This window comes from Phragmites australis, chromosome 14, assembly GCF_958298935.1.
Source record: "Phragmites australis chromosome 14, lpPhrAust1.1, whole genome shotgun sequence".
Classification (NCBI taxonomy): Eukaryota; Viridiplantae; Streptophyta; class Magnoliopsida; order Poales; family Poaceae; genus Phragmites; species Phragmites australis.
In genome coordinates this window covers 24362404-24380325 of record NC_084934.1, presented here as the reverse complement: position 1 = coordinate 24380325, position 17922 = coordinate 24362404, and the positions used below count along the sequence as shown (strand labels likewise).

General features: G+C 45.1%; 2 protein-coding genes across 4 annotated transcripts; one reads left to right on the top strand and one right to left on the bottom strand.

Moving 5' to 3' along the window:
* Positions 1–274: 274 nt before the first annotated feature.
* LOC133890648 (ribosome-recycling factor, chloroplastic-like) lies at positions 275–4320 on the bottom strand. Of its 3 annotated transcripts, none has more exons than XM_062331119.1 (12): positions 4133–4320; positions 3378–3498; positions 3218–3284; positions 3030–3125; positions 2480–2577; positions 2290–2401; positions 1537–1578; positions 1225–1281; positions 1091–1141; positions 942–998; positions 636–676; positions 275–526 (listed from the first exon to the last, which is right to left on the bottom strand). In XM_062331119.1, exons 1-11 carry the CDS (start codon positions 4209–4211, stop codon positions 659–661), a joined length of 798 nt encoding a protein of 265 aa, XP_062187103.1. In that variant the 5' UTR covers positions 4212–4320; the 3' UTR covers positions 275–526; positions 636–658. The 3 variants fall into 3 exon arrangements, with proteins under 3 accessions (XP_062187103.1, XP_062187102.1, XP_062187101.1); XM_062331118.1 differs by having other exon boundaries at positions 275–542; positions 4133–4319; XM_062331117.1 differs by having other exon boundaries at positions 275–676; positions 4133–4319.
* A 1513-nt stretch (positions 4321–5833) lies between these two features.
* On the top strand, positions 5834–12212 carry LOC133891320 (blue copper protein-like; the record flags this gene model as incomplete). Its single annotated transcript, XM_062332038.1, has 2 exons — positions 5834–6254; positions 11632–12212. Coding segments are annotated over 2 exons (798 nt in total), but the record flags the coding sequence as incomplete, so codon positions are not given.
* Positions 12213–17922: the final 5710 nt, after the last annotated feature.

Here is a 17922-nt window from a genome sequence, read left to right as displayed (position 1 = left end):
TCCGCGTCCGAAATCGTCGCAGCCTGTCCCTGTCGACGCGAGACGTGTCGATCCCTCGCCGACGCGCCTGGATACAGCCGGTATCCGGTGAACCCTGAACCGGTCGTGGCGCACAGAACACCCTTTCTTTTGCATAGGGGACCATGAAAATATCTACCAAAGCATTAGGTGTGATTCCCTACGCAGATTACGAACAGATCAGATCTGCAAACCGGAGTCAAGTGGCATAGAGTCGCCCAGGGGCCCACGTGTCTGTCAAATTTGCACGAGTTCGTAGAAGAAACTGTGACTTGAGAGTAAGCCGTAGCAAATTTGACAGAACATTTGACTCATACGGTGAGAAATATAGTATTGACAACCTAGCAGTCGGACAAGACGGTGATGAGAGTCTATTTACTGGCATTACAAAAAAGGGAAACGAGGGGCGCAACAACGTGGTCTGAACTTGCATCCACCAGTTTCAGCAAGGCTCCAACCCAAAAGGCCGCATCCCGAGCGCAACGCCAACCATCAAGAGACGAAATTGCTTCAAAAAATAAAAACTGTGTCCGCAAAATTTACCACGATGTAGCGGCATGGTTGATTTCTTCAACACAGGCAGGGGATCACATTTCACAGGAATAGATGTAACTAACCAGTTATACAATCAGTTCGAGACCTAAATTTTCATCAGTTCCTGAAAAAAATCATCCAAACAATTCTGATTCACTTCCTGGGGTTCTTGAGCAATGAACAAACAACTCAAACATAATACTACTAGTTCTTGTTTCAGCATCAATGGAAGTTATTTTAGTCAGAACTCAGAAGTTCAGTTTAATATAATATACTTATCATCAAATGTGGCAACTTGCCAATAATCATGCTTACGACAGGACTTGTAGAACCAAGAAACCAGATACAGAATCTTAAGTTGAAAAAGGTCAACGACTAGATAAACGTACCTGTTCCTTCTGCTTTTGGATGGATTCAATCTTTTTCATGTACTCGTCCGTGACTTTCTGCAGAATTTGTATAAGATGTTACGCAAGGCCCCACTGCATCGTTGGGAATCACAGTACAGCAACAGGAGGAAAAGTTAAAGCATCCTCACTTGTAGATCGGCTGATAAATCCTTCACGTTATCTTCAGAAAGTTTCTTTTCCTGCATAAGCAAACGGAAGAGATTAATTTCATCACTAAGGTACAATAGCCCCCACAAACTAATACCAGCTGAGAAGAGCAGACCTTCTGCAGTTTATCGTAAGCTTTAATTGCATCTCTTCTTATGTTTCTTATAGCAACCTGTAAAAAGAACATCTGTAAATATCACATTCAAAACTTATTATGATCCAAACAGACAAACGTTCTTGAAAATATAATCCAAACAGGACAACAAAACAAATGATCTTTCATGAGGGAAATACCTGGTAGGAATTCCTAGTATGACCTCAAGTAAAAGGCAGAGATAGTGAAAAAAGTCCCAGTAGAAAGCTAAAAACTAACATTTCTGGTGAAAACATGGGGCAAAAGGTGAGCAGGTAAAACTTTAAACTATACCTTGCCATCTTCAGCTAACTTAGCTACAGTTTTTGCTAACTCCTGCAGAAAAATTCAGAATTCAGATGGGTAACAAGGTGACACGAACTTTCATCAGTGCAAGACCAATAAACACAATGTTTACTACTTATTTGAGGTAAAACAAAACATTTACAACTATATAAAACTACCTAGACCTGAGCAAAACCCTTGCCGAGCCGTGGACCATACACCATTTTTATAGCATGCCTGGTTCTGAGTCGAGCCTAATTTTTCCAAGCATACCCAGTGCTGAACCTAAGCCTGGGCCAGCCAGACAAATTTGCTTAGAGCTGATACTATTTATCAGAAAAGGTACTGGTTGGTGATTCCGTAAGATTCAGAGACCATTTAATATAAAAAATGGGTTTTTGCAGTATGCTTTTCATATTGGCCTCTGACTGGTTATGGATACAAATTACGAAACTACTCCTATTAGCATGAACGCAAGGTAGTTACTGTTATTATGAAAAGCAAAATATCTTCCTTTATTGACCAATTTATATATTAAATAGAGAGTTTTTCCACTTATTGCAATATGATATATAGTCGTGATATTTGGATTATATGGTGGCACTTAGAAAATTCTGGGTGTTTTAATTAACCTGTAGTGTGCATAGTTACATGCATATTATTTTGGTATCTGTGGAAATCCCTTTCTATAATTTGTAGGACAGATATCCTGACGACATAGCAAGTGACACATGTATTACATAAATGATTCCAAATAAGAACCTTTCTGCGATCAGATGTCAATGGTGGAACAGTAGCTCGTATAATTTCTCCATCATTGCTTGTTGATACACCAAGATTTGCAGCAACTATTGTTTTCTCGATAAGTTTAAGGCTGCATAGGATATGGGAGTGAACACATAGGATGAAAGATTCGACATCAACTCTGCACTGGGAAGGATAGATAGCTTACCTAGACTTGTCGTATGGCTGGATAAGAAGAGAAGTTGCATCTGGAGTGCTTATTTGTGCAATACTCTTCAAGTTCACTGGAGTTCCATAATACTCGACCTACAAGAAACTCTTATTTAATCTTAGTTGAACAGAACAGTCTGATGTTTCCAAATCTATGTGTTATACTCCTTCCGGTCATAAATACATATCATTTTGGAAAAGGTTCAGTCGAACTTTTAAAACTTTAACTAACAATAGCTTTCAAAATATTTAGCTTGGAAACCTTAATCATGGGTAGATTTGTCTTGAAAAAAATCTTTCATAATATCATAAATTCATTGGATTTTATAAATATATTGTAATAGAAAATAGTCAAAACTATACATTGGAGACCGTGTTTTATCCAAAGCAACATGTATTTATGACCGGAGGGAGTAGTATTGGGCATACAACTTTTCTCTGCTGATACCAGTTCAGATCAGGATTTTATGTTTACTGTAACTGAACTGAAAGAACTATACTAGCAGGATTTTTTTGACAGGAAAAGTAACATGGACGGGTCATCAAACCTCAATCCTGTCAAACATGGCCGGGTTTGCACGCCCTGTCCTCACAGTATCGAAGTTACTTTGGACTGTTTCGATTGCCTTCTCCATCTTTTCTTTCTGAAGACACATATCTTCAGCAAGTTAAAACTAAAGGTACAAAACTTGAACAGGCAAAAGGCCTTTTCAATACAGAGTTTATTGTTACTTACAGCTTGGTCTTCGATTATAGATTTTTCTGCTTCGATTTCTTCAATAGTGGCATGCGCCAAAACTGCTCTGATAACATGAGAACCACAAACCAATGAAGATCAATCTAAAGGAGTGAGGTACATAAATGAAATGAATATTTCAAAATCTGCAACCACTCGCCTCTTGTCTAAGTGTCGAAGAACCAGAGGTCTGCTAACAAAGCCTACTGTTCCAACCTGAAGTCTGGTGAAGTTTGCGGAGGAGCTCATCAAGACCGATTGCTTGGCAAGACAACCACAGCCTACAAGATAGAACATTTCCTGGTGAGACCTATCCACATTACTAATTTGAAGTCAAAATATTTAAACCGGGAACCTAAGGAGTTCCTATGACTATCGAGTGGTAATATCCTAGTATTATCCACTGTAGTCAGTTTACAAAATTAACAATTAGCTCCTCTCAAAACAAATTTTCTCGGTATTTTTGTAAAATTTGTGAACTTAATCATTTCACATTTTCACGCCACTATCGCAACAGCCATGTAGTGCGGCATACCATAAAACCTATTAGGAATGTGCTTCTGAATCTAAAACTGCTGCATACAGTAAAGTCCTCAATGTCTTAAACACTGTGCTACGCTTGAAATGGTTCCCATTCGACCTCAAATTCAGCAGGCTTACGACTGGGAAATCGGCACGTTTACATTATAGCCCCGACGACTAAATCGCAATACACTTGAGTACAGTGAGCAGTAGTCACAGCCTCACAGGACGTTCCAGTTCCACGGCCACCACATTGTGCATTCCGGAGTGACACATCCTCGTCGTTCCGCTTGCTACCACTAAACTACAGACTCGAATTCTGCGCGGGGCGGAAGGCGGGGGAGTAGCAGGCAGGCAGGTGGATTGGGATGAGCCGATGAGGAGGAGCCGAACCTGCGCGCTGCGGGAGGCGGCCGGAGAGGGCGCGCGGCAGGGATGAGGCCGCCGCGGGGGAGACGGCGTGGAGCGCCATGCGCGCTGGTGGCGTGGGAGGAGCGATCCGCAGCGCGGAGCGAAGGGAAGGCAGAGAGGAGCGGAGGGTGCGTGTGGATAAGGAGAGGTAGGGAGAAGGGAAGGGTTTATCGTGAATCGTGGTTTTGTTTTAGTTTTTAAATAATAAAATTATAAATATATGGGTCGGTTTTGAAAATTTGCAAATCTACATGCTACCTCTCGGCAGGTTTAAAAATATTAATGTTCTTAAAATTCAAAATAATATTGATATAGTCATTAAAATACTGAAAAAATATGTAATGTAGATGATGCTATCATCTACATTTTAAAAAAAAATTAGATAAAAATATAATTTGTATAATGAGAAAAAAAATTAGGATCCTAAATTTGTCTTTTTTATATCTTATTATAGTTGAATTTTTTAGAAAACTAGATGATAGCATCCTCCTCGCAACATACTTTTTTCAGATTTTTTATGATTGTTGATAGTGTTTTGAATTTTTATTTAAAAAACATAAAAATAAAAAAGTTCGTGAATCGCGTGGCGCGAGCTTGGGCTGGAACGTTATCGACACACGAACTCACGTTTTCACAGGCCTGGTCGAAGGAAAACGTGGTTGTTTCAGAGACGGGCCTGAGATGGCATTGGATCGCCTGGGCCGGAAGGGCTCAACTGTTTTGGGCTCTGGCTCGGATCGGACGCACTCCTCGTTCCCCGAAGGCTTGGCTTGCAGCGGCGAGCCGGCGAGCCCTGAGCAGCTGAACACTCACGATGCTATCATTGCCGAGCGTCAACAACTCGCACGCAGCGCCGGTTCACGAATCAATCGTCCGTGTCCGTCCTCCCGCGTCTCCGGAGCTGGGACGTGCAGGCTTGTGCGGGAGCTGGGACGTGCAGGCTCGACCGATCAGGGCCCGTCACCGATTAGATCGACACTCGCGCCACGCATCTACGGCCCTACGGAATATCACGCCTCAGCTGCTCGGCGCAACGGAGGGCTGCAATCTCGGCATCCACTCGTTCGCGCGGCCGTTGCTTCTGCGCCCCATGTGCAGATTCGCGCGGATGAAGCAAGCGGCCGTGAACAGCGCGACCCGCGCCTAGGGATGTCAACGGGGCCCCGTTCCCCGTTCCCCGACGGGGAATTCCCCTATTAGGGGACGGGGATGGGATCATTTTTTTCCCCACGGGGAGTTTAATGGGAAAAAATCCCCCCCGTCGGGTATGGCGGGGCGGGGATGATTCCCCATCCTCCATCCCCGTTTCCCCGCGGGGCCCCGAATATTAAGTTTTATTTTTATTGAGCTGAATTTATTTAACTTCAATCGGCCCAGCCCAAAAATTTCTACCTAACTACAATTGGCCCAGCCCAAAATTCCTTCTCGATAGCGGGGACGGGGACCCCATCGGGTACCCATTCCCCGCGCGGGGGCGGGGATAGGGGAATTTTTTTCCCCGCGAGCGGGGACGGGGACGGGAGAAATTTCCCCCGGTCGGGGACGGAGATGGTTACCCATTCCCCGCAGTAATATTCCCCGTTGACATGCCTACCCGCGCCTGCCAGTAGAAGAGCGCGGACCCTGGTCAAGCGGGGGGCAACAAAATCGGGCGCCAGAAATTACACCATGCGCACGTAAAAAAACCCGCCTCGCCAAAAGCTCGCCGCAGGGGTATTTCCTGGAACCTGCTGCGCTGTGGCCTGCGGGGCTGGAAAAGCCGTGGAGCTTTATTTAACCGGCCGGTCAGTAGTGCCACTGCAGCACTACTCTCACTCTCCTTCCTACCGCCAGAGTGAGCAGGAAGAACAGGGGAGAGGAACGAGCTCGGCCAAGTCCCATCTGTCTTCTTCTAGCTCGTGTGTCGGTCTTGCTGCTGCCCCTTCCATAGTTGCGGCGAGGAGGGTGTCGGCCGTGGCCGTGGCGGCGCTGGCGGCGGCGGTGATATGCGCGGGGGCGGCGGCGGCAGCCGTGTACGGCGACAAGACCGGGTGGACCGTCATGGGCAACCCCAACTACGCCGCCTGGGCCGCCTCGAAGAAGTTCCATGTCGGCGACACCGTTGGTACGTCTCAAACCTCCCCCCGCCCTCAAACAAGCACTCTGTTTCTCTTGCTAGGCATATTTTTTTCAGACTTCCGGGGTCCATTAGAAGAGACCTTTCCTTTAACTCGTTTGAGCTTCTGGAAATATTCACTCGTTCCCGGCTTGAAATTAGCCTTCATAAAATGAACCAATCAACCGAAAAGTCGTGAAAATTTTCTGGCCATGAACTGAAACCCGGAGCACCGCAACAGTGTGACCGTCCGTAGGTCTGTAAGCACCACATGGGCTACCAATAATTTCGCGAAAGTTTCACAGCGAGTGGTGGAAGCCACACAGCAAGCATTTCACTATCCTCTTCTCAACCCAAACACACCAAAGTAGCATGTACCGCACTATAGAGCGTGCTTTGTCAGTTTCAGGCTGTCTGTTTGGTTGGCCGTCATTTTTCCAAAGGCTGTTTTTACAATCTGTTGTTGAAAAATTATTTAGAAAAAACTATTTTTAAATTAGTTTTTATGCAAAAAAGTACAATATACTTTTTTGAATAAAAACTATTATTAAATTATTTTTATTTTATAGTAATAATAGCAGTTTTATTTTTTTTAAAATATTTTCAAAAACAAATTATTTGGTTCAGTTTTTTACTTATAAATAGAGAAACCACTAGCAACTAATGCTATTAATCAGCACTCGTTTAGGAATTGGAAGCGGACCCCACCTCCCAATTCCGAGCAAAGCTTGCTCGCGTGTGGACACACGTCCTAGCAGCACGCACCTTGTGCGGCACCGAAGGCTCCGGATCCGGCACGGCGGGCGCGATCACCGTGCGCACGCACCCCGATCCGGTGACTCGAGCCAAGGCCTTATTTATTACCCCGCGTAAGCACCCGGCGTCATACTAGCTAGCTCTAGCTAGGCCGGTTTTATCGGCTAGTACGACTGCAGCCGGCGCGGCAGTACCTACAAAATCCTACGTGTAGGTGTAGTACTCCCATGAGGTTAATGATCCGTTGCACAGGTTGGTATCGAGGACTAATGCTACTCGTGATGGCTGATGTGACGGAGCGTTAGCAAACACGGCGTCGCACAGGTTCGTTCTGGTTGCTTGCACCTTGGAGAAGAAAGCTAGTGCCAGTGCAGTAGTGGGCCAGGCTACCGAGCAGCAGCAGAGGCTTCCAGAAGACGAAGACGACCGAGACGAGACGCCTTTGCCCTCCCCTGGTGGTCCGCGTCGGCCACGCCCCGGCCCCGGCAGGCCGTTCCGGCACTTTTCGCAGCGTGACGCACGCCCCCGCCGGTGGTAAGTTGTTGCCAGGCCTGGGACCCCACGGCGGTCGGGCACCCCTAACTAACGTGACCTCGGCGGGACGGCGGAGGGGCGAGCGCTTAGGTATGTATGGTCTATCTAGATATCTATTTTTTAATTTGGTACTTATATAAAGGTTAATTCTCTCGTTTATTTTATATTTTTTATATATATTTTATAGAAATGTAACTCTATATATGCTTACGTACGTGTGGTTTATCTGGATCGTCTATTCATTCTACTATTTAGTAATCGTATCTACTCTATTTTTTCAGATATACTTCAGCATGAATCTTAATGTAAATAAATGATTGTAATAAAGCATACATTTGCATGCTTAAGTGAAATATTTGTGTTCCTAGAAAACCTAGGGTGTGTTTGAATAGATGGATGAACCCATCCGAAAGATGACAATTCAATTTTCGTGGTGTTTGATTTGTTAGATGGGTTGGATGGGACACTTTGTATGGAGAAATATTCTCTGATATCCTGGATGAGCGAAAACAGCCAGAACTAGCCATCCAGTTCGCTAGCCCGTTCGTGCTGTGTATGTGCGCGTTCGTGATTTTTATTTAACTCTCTATTTAGGAGTATAAGAGTGGTCAAAAAATTTAAACATTTTCATAAGTAAATTAGAGTGTATTAGTAACCCGTTTTAATTGGTTTTATAAAAACATAAGCTAATATTTAATTAAAGTTCTAAAAAAGCCTACTTTTATAATTTTTAGTAATTTTTATTGCCTCAAATAAATTTTCAAAAATCTAAAAAAAATCACTAATATTTTCTAATGTGATGTACTTAATTTATAAAAATATTTCAAACCTTAGTTTATTTGGTGAAAAAGTATGTTTATTTGTAATGCTATATTTTTATCATTTCATGTGATATTCTCTTTTTAATTTAATTTAAATTCAAACATGCATAAATTCATCTAAATACTTATGTAATGTATATAAATATGAATGACTCATCCTAACTATTCTAATTTTACTTTCTAAACAGAAAAGTAACTCCATCTATCCTAAACAAACAGAAAATTAAATATCTTACTAAAAACACAGATAATCATATTCCACTCAAACTCACCTGCTGTGCCTTTTCTATCCGCTGCAGCCCTCCTCCAGCGTCCGGTATCGCCAGCTTTTCTGCCCTGTCTCGTCCTGCCTTCCCCTGTTCTCTTCCCTGTAGTCCTCGCAAGCAGCAAGCTGTTCCTGCGAAGCTGTAAAAAGTAGAGCGAAAAGCTGCTCTTGAACCAAACACCTGCAGTGCCTTTTGTCTCTGTTCAGCTAAATGCGCCCAGTTAGTGATGTCACATTGCGTACAATGACATACACTCCACACCAAGGTCGCTTTGCTTTCTTTCCTGCGTGAAGTTAGCATAGAGCAGGTGGAAGTGGAACCGACGACGGAAATTTGCCGGGCACGCTTAGGCGAGCCATAATGCTGTTTTTAGCTCTAAAAGTCTCTGCTTGCTTTGTTGCCTAGTCCTCTACTACTTTTCTTGCTTTTGGAAAAGCGGCAATTAGACATGTCTGGTGATTATTTGAAGGAACTCTGTCCTTCCGGGAAAAAATGAAGGCGCTTTTGCAGGACCCCAGCGGAAGGAAGTTGCGATCTAGTGGAAACTTATTTTTAGCTTGTGCTTTCCATCAATGGTCTAATTTTATATCCGTCAAACCATTATGAGGTACGGATCAAAGAAAAAAAAACCGGCACATGATGAACATAGAAAACGGTTTTAATTCATCACTGCGGCCGGGGCGAAACTACAGTAGCGTAGCCGAGTGTACTAGCATCCGGGAAAAAAAATCAATTATTAGTAATTTAATTTTACGTCTTGTGCACTATATAATCACAACCATATGAGCCGTCTAGATCTACATATGTTAAAGTGTGCACTTAGCTCTTTAGAGTTCTAGCTCCTGACTGCCGTTGTTCATTCGATTCAGTTTCTATTACTACAGCAATTCTCCACGGTTCTCCAATGACAGAATGTTTGCAACACTTCTGTCACTTGTTCCGAGTCACCTTAATGCCAAGGTCAACTCAGTTCGGGAAGGTAGATAAGATGATAGGCTTCGCCTAACTGTGCCTTTGCGTTGAGATGACAATCCATTTTTTTTCAGACTAGAAGGCAACCCATGTTAGAATTGCCACAAATGAACCATGCAGCATCAGATCTCTATACGGCCCATTTTTTTGAAAGATCATGGTGAGTTAGAGCTCGAGTCGAGCATATATATAAAGAAGAAAAGAGAATTGATCCAGTTTATAAAGAAAACTGAATCCAAAAACTTTAACAAAAGCACGGTTTCAGAGAAAAAACCGGCTTACAACTCTGAGACGACAATACGACCACAAACCGAACAGAATAACATCTACACCAAAAGGCAAAAAAAAACAATAGACAAGTCCTACATAACTTAACTCGCGTGCTAACCAACCAAACAACTATTTCCCTCACAACTTGGTCGGCGGAGATACGAGCCCCTTTTGCACCTTTAGACGAGCTCACTGTGTCTGTTATAACTAATAAGGCATTGAGACATACTGGTGCGGCATCATCTTCTGGTGTGACTGCCTCCAAGAGCAAGTCCACCATTGATGCAAACTGACTTGGTGGCTACTTCCTCCAAAGCCTACAGCCCTACCTGGATCACACCGTGGAATTAAAATGGGAAGGTTTGTAGTCTATACCCCATAACTTATGTATCAGCCTTGCTATATCGTTATTACTTTTATTTTATTACTATTACTAGTACATTTATTATCATTATTATTTTCATATCATCTTTTTAGTTAGATCTCGTAAGTCTAATCTCTAGTCTATGCAAGCCTCCCATCTGAAGATGGTTAACATCGATATCATGCTTTGATCGATCATGGTTCCACTCCCCATCTCCATTCACCAATGCAGTACTTCCTTGGACCGGACCATCCACCCCCTTCCTTCAATAGCTACTTGGCTAGTCAGGTGCCATGATGTGTTCCTCTCCACACCTGCCTGAAATCCCTTTTGGCTTTTGCAACTTGTCAAAAAATGCTGGGTCCTGTTGACAACTCATCGATGCATGCTCTCTCATTCTGTGATTCATTCATGGTTCTGCTCTTCACTAACCAGCAATTCCTTTGCTGGTTGGTGGATCTGGCCGTCAGTGGGTCCGAATGATGACGGCGTGTATATCATCTTTAGCTATAGTAATGAAAGGACTTCAAATGTGTATAGCCCATCCAGAAAGAGGGTCTACGATGACCACTGTGGATGATAGAGCTGCCAAAGTATCATGTTTGCAATGCGGATAACATGTTGGGGTAGGCCCATGAGCTCTAAAGTTGGCATGGCGATCATATCATTTCTTCCACTGAGTGCCATTCAAGTCCGGGTTTTTACCTTTTTACCTGTTTACCTCTTAAGTGGTTCTAGGATTGAATCTCTGTATGATAGCTACACATCAGCCCTCTCTGAATTTTCCTTTTGTTAAACCAAGGTTAATTACCTTTTATGCAAAAGTAAAAGTATAGTTAAGACCAATTGTTGTTGTCGATCATATCCGAACAATCTGTCCGTTAAGAGGTGGATGGAGAGTAAACTTGTGGCCTGTTTCATAGATGCAGATAGCCAGATAGTGTGGAATTATATTTAGCGCTTTAAGTAAAGGCGTCACGGATGCAGCGATTGTGATTGACTGGGTTGGTAGGATCCTTTCTGATACGAATTAAGCTCGATAATTTATTCTGTTTCTCAGTCCCCAGCAACCAAAAGTTTGTCCATGAGGATACTCACGTTTTATATGTCCCAGGGGCCCTTGGCAGTAGGACATTAATATGATCAAGTGCATAGCTTATTAGTTTAACAATCTGTCCATCCAATCTCATAAATTCAATAAGCTGTACAAGTTTTATCACGCTTTCAGGTGATGTCAGATTTATCTCTTTTGCAAATATCGCACTGGCTTCTTCAGAAGATTTACTGATCGTGCAGGATGCCTTGCTGTGTGTGCACTACTGGTTTTATTCGTCAGCTGTTGAAAGTGGCTGTGCCTGACCACTTTCTTCATTGTGACCTTGTTTCGTTGTGACGGCTTGCAGTGTTCACGTACCTGAAGCAGTTCCACAACGTGATGGCGGTGAGCAAGGCGGACTACAAGAACTGCGACGCGACGAAGTCGATCGCCACCTGGTCCACGGGCAACGACTCGATCGTCCTCAACACCACCGGCCACCACTACTTCCTCTGCGGCTTCCCGGGCCACTGCGCCGCGGGGCAGAAGGTCGACATCCGCGTCGCCGCCGCCTCTGCTGCCCCTTCCGAGGCCCCCTCCATGGCGCCCGCCCCGGCCTCCGGCTCCAAGCCCTCCGGCGGCGCTGCCGCGGCGCCGCCGCCGCACGGCAACGCCGCTTCCAAGACCGTCGCCGTGACCCTCGCCGCGTCCGTGCTCTCCCTGGCCGCGGCCGTGCTGGCATGATGAGGCTCCTGCAGTCCGGGTTCCGTTAGGATTGGCGCCGTTGTGAATTGTGAGCGTTTTGTCTGTGTTGTCGTATGAGCAGGAGCACCTGGAGTCCTGGACCTGTGTTTGTTTTACTGTTTTGCCCTTCTGGTTCCATGAACTGGTCTGATTATGTGGATTGGGGATTTCTGCCGGTTGTTAATTACCTAATGTTTTGGGCTCTTCATTCGTCGCCGTGTAGTTCTATCGATTGGGCACTATTTATTATATTAATATTTGAGTATTAAAATAAGTCATGTGTTTGCTCTTAAGTCACAAAATTTTCAAGTTAATCGAAAAAAGGAAAAGGATTTAGATCACTTGTTATTATGAATATTTAACAGTAAATTAAATTAAATACTCTATATCAAATACGATTAAAAAATAGCAAAATTCAAAAAAATCAAATACGGTTAATAAATATCCCCAATTAAAAAATATGAAAAATTACCCGTTTGATTTCCATACGGTTTAAGAAACAAAATATCTAAATAAAGAGTTCAAATAAAATATAATAAATAATAAAAAATTGGGGTTAGAATAGAAAAAAGAAGGATTCATATCAAATATAGTCTTAGAAAAAAAAATCAAATTCTTATATAAATCAAATACTAAATAAAGAGTCTAGATAAAATATAATTTATTAAATATTATCATAACAAAATATTGTGCTGAGGCTAGCCACACTATTAATATAAGTCATCTTACTAGTTTTTACTGTTACATTGCTCTAGCCTCACATTAGTTTTCAGTTCATTTTTCGCACATTTCAGTTGTTCTCGGACTCAAAGGCATGACCTCAACCCCCGCAACCTAACTGTGTCTTGGACTTCTGGTAGAGCTATGGATGTGTAAGCAACGCAGGACCGGTGGTTCTCCTGATAATTTCAGGTATCAACCAGGCCTCTGCTCCATTGGCCATTACTCTGAATACTTACAACTCAATGGGGAAACGATATGTATTGCACGCAAAGCGAGCAACTTGTACCTTCCTGAAGAATGTAAAAATAATCGACGCGGACACAAATATTGAGCACATTGAGTATGATTAACAATTTCCCAGAAAAAAAAAAGCTGCCGGGGAAGATGGGCGCTTGATCTACTAGACAAGAACTGCAATGTCACTTGGCCTGCCAGGTGTGGCGCTACTGATTTTTGGGGTGGTCCTGGCCTTTTCCTACAAATCCTGCCTGCATTTTCGCAATCCTGATCTGTTTACATATGAGTCCGTCCTATATGCACTCAGCCTCAGTAACATTTAAGAACCGGCAAGTAAGTAGCTGGATCCCTTTCTCTGTTCTTATCCCTATATTCTTCCAATTATTACCTACATTCTGGTGATTTATACCGAGATACCTATCTATCCTACAGAGTTCTTGACATTGTGGTTATCTCCGATGCAGCGCAGCACTATCGTAAGATCGTTCTGCACACTGGCCCACATGGTCGTTAATTTCAGAGAAGGCCGTCAGGAATCATGGCAGGGTGGGCTGTTGATGCACTATACAAAAGGTTGCATTTTTGTCAGTAGCTCCTGTGGCGCATTCCTATATCGGTCGAGCACAACTGCAAGCCTGAGGTAGATTAGCTTTGAGATTGGTGCAAAACCAAATCGAACGGCTTCTCTCCTTCTCCTTCTTCGTCATTCGTCCTCCTGATCCTAAAACCCTAACGCACCGCTTTCGTGCTCTTCCACCATCGCCACCATGCTCCATCTTGCTCCTATCGCCACTTTCGTATCTCCGCTCTTCTCTCGATGAGCTAGGGTTTGGGTGTGCGGTCCAACGGGGTAGCGAGGAGGCAGGAAGTTGGTTTGTCGATAGTCCGTTAAAAACAAGTTAGTATAGTGAGACAATAATGTAACGAAGAATTACCAGAGACGAGGAAGAAGAAGATGGCCTAAACTGGACCATAAGCTGACTTGCTTGCTGACTTACAATGGGCTGGTGGGCTCCTTGAGCGCTCGGTGGACCTGCAGGTAGGAGCCCTCGCTCCTGTGAACCTATCCTAGTCATTAGCTGGTGCAATTTGGAGCGTTCCTGCGCTCTAAGCAAGTGTATGTAGCTCACGGTCTACGGTTCCGGCATCATAGTGTGCGTAGTTTTGTCCTCTGAGCTCGGCATTCGTTAACGATAAATGAAAAGGGAATTACCAAGTCAAGCTCAGGAGTTTCTTGGCTCTTCTTATGACTGACGGATCTAGCACAAAATTTTGAGATTAGGGGTTTAACAAGCTAAATAAATAATCGTTTAATTCAAACTTTAAAATAATATTTTACACAATCGTAACGGTAAAAAATACTAAACATATCAAGAAAAGAGCATACCACAAATTAAGCATAATATTTTTCAATTGTGACAATAGCCCAATATTCTTCGATCTTCGTGAGGAAAGATTTGTACACAAACACGGTAAAATAGCGATATAAAAAATTATTTCTAGTTTCAAATAATAATGAATATTAGAAGAGAAAAGTGAATAGAGCGTTCCACTAATTTAGTTTGAGCACTAACATCTAACGTATTTTCATGTCTTCAAACTGTTTTATGATTTTGTTATTGCTAATGCTTCTAAATATTTCTTTATCAGTGTAACGTATCATTGAGCCATTCATCACTCATTTTTTTGCGCAAATCTATCTTGATAATTGACATCGTTGAAAAGATCATCTCAACTGATATTGTTGCCACATGAAGGATCAAAGTTAACTCAACGAGGTGATAAATCAGTGAAAAAGTTCTATTCTTTCCGGTCTCAACCATCTTTTTAGCAACCTTTTTAAGATCACATCATCCACAATATTCTTCACTCATCCGAATGTTCAGAGTGAAGTTTTGAAGTTATTATCTTATCAGTAAACAATAAACTATTGTGAAATCTTTAATATAGATCTTAACGAGTCTCACAAGCTTATCCATATTAAGATTAGAGAATGAGTACTTTGGATTAAGAGAACTCATGCATATTAAAAATTCTAAACTAATTTTATTGAACCGATAATTCGTCTCTGACATAATAACATTGATGCCAACAATATAAATCTTAATATTATAGAAATGCATATTTGTTACCTTTTTATTATATAAATGCATGGATGTCAGCCGTCGCTCCTGCTGGCCGGAGCCCTGGCCAGCCGCTACTACCGCCCGCCGTCCCTGCTGCACCCTTCATCCGGTTGCCCACCCCTGTTGCTGCACGCCGCCGACATCCCTAGCCGGCTGCTGCCCTGCACTCACTCCAGCAGCAGTAGCAGACTACCTTAGCAGCTCTTCAGGCTAATCGAGAGAACAATAACCGTATGTTCACATTTATCTCTGGATGTCTTGGATCTCTCTTTCAAGCATCAGGCCTACAGCTGCCAGTTGCTCCTCGGGCTCCAGCACCAGCACCTAGTCCTCTCCCGGGTAGTGTCAGTCTCTTGAGAACACCAGTATCAGCATTCCCTTTGTCACCTCTCTTCCGCACTGGTCCCCATCGTGCTTGTGGCCGCGTGCCGTCCTTGTAGGGCGGCAGCCTTGTGCCACGCCGAGATCTGCTACCGTGCCCCTGCTGCCATTGATGGGAGGAGGCGCACCCAGAGAAGAGGATCGAGCCTTGCTGTACATAGCAGCGCCGGGTGGGCACCGTAGAGAGCAAGCTTGGGCTGGGCTGGCTTGCAGTAGGAAAGAATAAGATACGGTCGGCTGTGCTTGTGGGTGGTGGGCTTGGCCGAACAAGTCATCGAGCGGCTCGCGAGGTAGCTCGGGCTCAGCTCGTTTGTCAAGCGAGCTAGCAGGGTGGCTCGGGTTCAGCTCGTTTAGCCACCAAGCTGAGCCGAGCCAGGCCGATTTTGAGCTGACTTGCGAGCCTCGAGCTTTATTTTTAGTCCTAGATCACTCACAAATTCGACTAGATCTAAATTGCACCCCTGCGCACATGTTTTTTGCTTCTCTGACCCATTCCCATTGATGTGGACGCGTGGCTCGCCAAGGCAGTCCAGTCGGGCTCGGTCCAGCATAGCCAACATTATTAAGTCGCACCCCATCGCAAGCTTGACCTCCGAGCCAATTTGAGACGGGAGGAGGGACGAAGAGGCGGGACCCCTGAGCAGCAAAGAACCGAGCAAGAATGATAGCTTACCTGGCTTTAGCCTCAAGTCACTTCTCACTGAGAACCTCTATTGGAGCCGATGTCGTCCCTTCACTTCCTCCTGCCGTTCACATCTCACACTCGACAGATGGAGACAGGCTCGGTGAACAGAGTGGCCGAGCGAGTCGAGCTCGAGTGGATATGCGACTTAACCAGCTCCATGTCGAACTGAGCTCGGCTAGGCTGCCATGGCGAGCCCCACTTCCAAGTCGGTGGAAATGGGTCAGAGAAGCGAAACACGTGCACACAGGGGTGCAGTTTAGACCAGGCCGAATTTGTGGATGGCCCTTTACAACAAAATAACTTTTAGGCGGAATCTCAAAACAAGACTAACTTTCAGGAAGATTTTTGCAACAAACAACTTTTGAGAGGAATCTCAAAATCAGACTAATTTTTTGGGGAGAGTTTTGCATTTTAGGGAGGGCTATGGGGCTTCCCAATGTGCCGACAAGGGAAAGGTTTTCACCTAGAGAAGCTGTAAGGGAGGCGGAGTCGCCCTAATGACACCTTAAGGAAGAAGATGACGCCTAAGGGCGCCAACGTTATCGACACCAGCAGGAAACCGGGCAAAGCTTTTGCCCGCAACTCTACCATCCCAAAGTCCATGCCTGACAACCGGTAGACCTCGAAGTTGCACCATCCCAACACCTCCCCCTGCGCCCCCTGTGCCGGAGGCCCTGTAGCCTCATCAGGAGTCCCCGCGAAGGAGGGGATAAGCTGGGAGCAGCCCAGGCCGAGGGGGTAGGGGAAGGGAGGAGCAGCGTAGCCACCGGGACGCCAAGACGCCAACCCATACCGAAGTCGAACCTCACACAGCCGCGCAACACAGCAAGGCGGCGCAGCGCGTCATGGCACAGAGACGTAGCACAACACAGCCAAACACAGATGGCGTAGCGCAGCGTAACACGGTGGCGGAGCGCAGGAGCAACCGCCCAAGTGCTCTCGCAGTTGGCAGGGTGGAAGATCCGACGCCGGGCATAACATTCGGCCGATCTCGACGGATCCAGGCATGGAGGAGCCGAACCGGCTGCAGAAAGCCACCCCCTCGAGGACGAGCTCGCGTCGGTCACCAACGACGAGGAGCTCGCGCACACGCGCGACGAGCACAAATGCATGGTGACCATGGAGACGTGCGCGATGCAGCCGACGAGGAAGCACGCCAGGACCACCAAGGGGAAGATGTGGCTCTACGCGACCAGCGACAGACATGGCGGCCAGCCGAGCCCGTCAACCCAGGGGCGGCTATAAGGGGCAGAGCCCGGATTCGAACCCAAAAGGGCGGATCCACCGTCGCTGAGAGTAGATCGAGCCTTGGATGGCCGGATTCGCCCGACTGAAGACGAGGATGAAAAAAAGTCGCGACAAGTATAGTCATGGGGAAGGAGAGAAAAGGAGGGAGAGAGAGGGGCACAGCCATCCGCCCCTGTTTCTTATGGTACAAACTGACGCTGTCAGCCTGCAATCGACTGATTCTAGACGTCTGACACTTAGCGTATCGGTTACACAGAGTTTTCATCAATCCCGAACTGCACGGTAAATGCAGCGTGGCTTCATCTGGACAAACCAACCTGCTTAAACCAAATCCGTTTACTCGATGACTCCCAAGAAGTACACAAAAAACCTGCTAGCACGAGGATTGGACTTTGAACAGAAAGCTGTCCGGGTGCGCGGAGCGACCGCACCACGTGGACCGTGCCACCTCCCGATTGGTTCACGCGGCCGTGCTCAGCGGCTCAGCCCAGCCCATTTCTCACTCCTCAAGACC

Coding starts and splice junctions, on each gene's coding strand:
- LOC133890648 (XM_062331119.1), bottom strand. CDS start 4,211: ATGGCGCTCCACGCCGTCTCCCCCGCGGCGGCCTCATCCCTGCCGCGC. Junction 3,126..3,217: donor CTATAATCGAAGACCAAGCT/GTAAGTAACAAT, acceptor ATGTGTCTTCAG/AAAGAAAAGATGGAGAAGGC. Junction 999..1,090: donor ATTTATCAGCCGATCTACAA/GTGAGGATGCTT, acceptor CAAATTCTGCAG/AAAGTCACGGACGAGTACAT.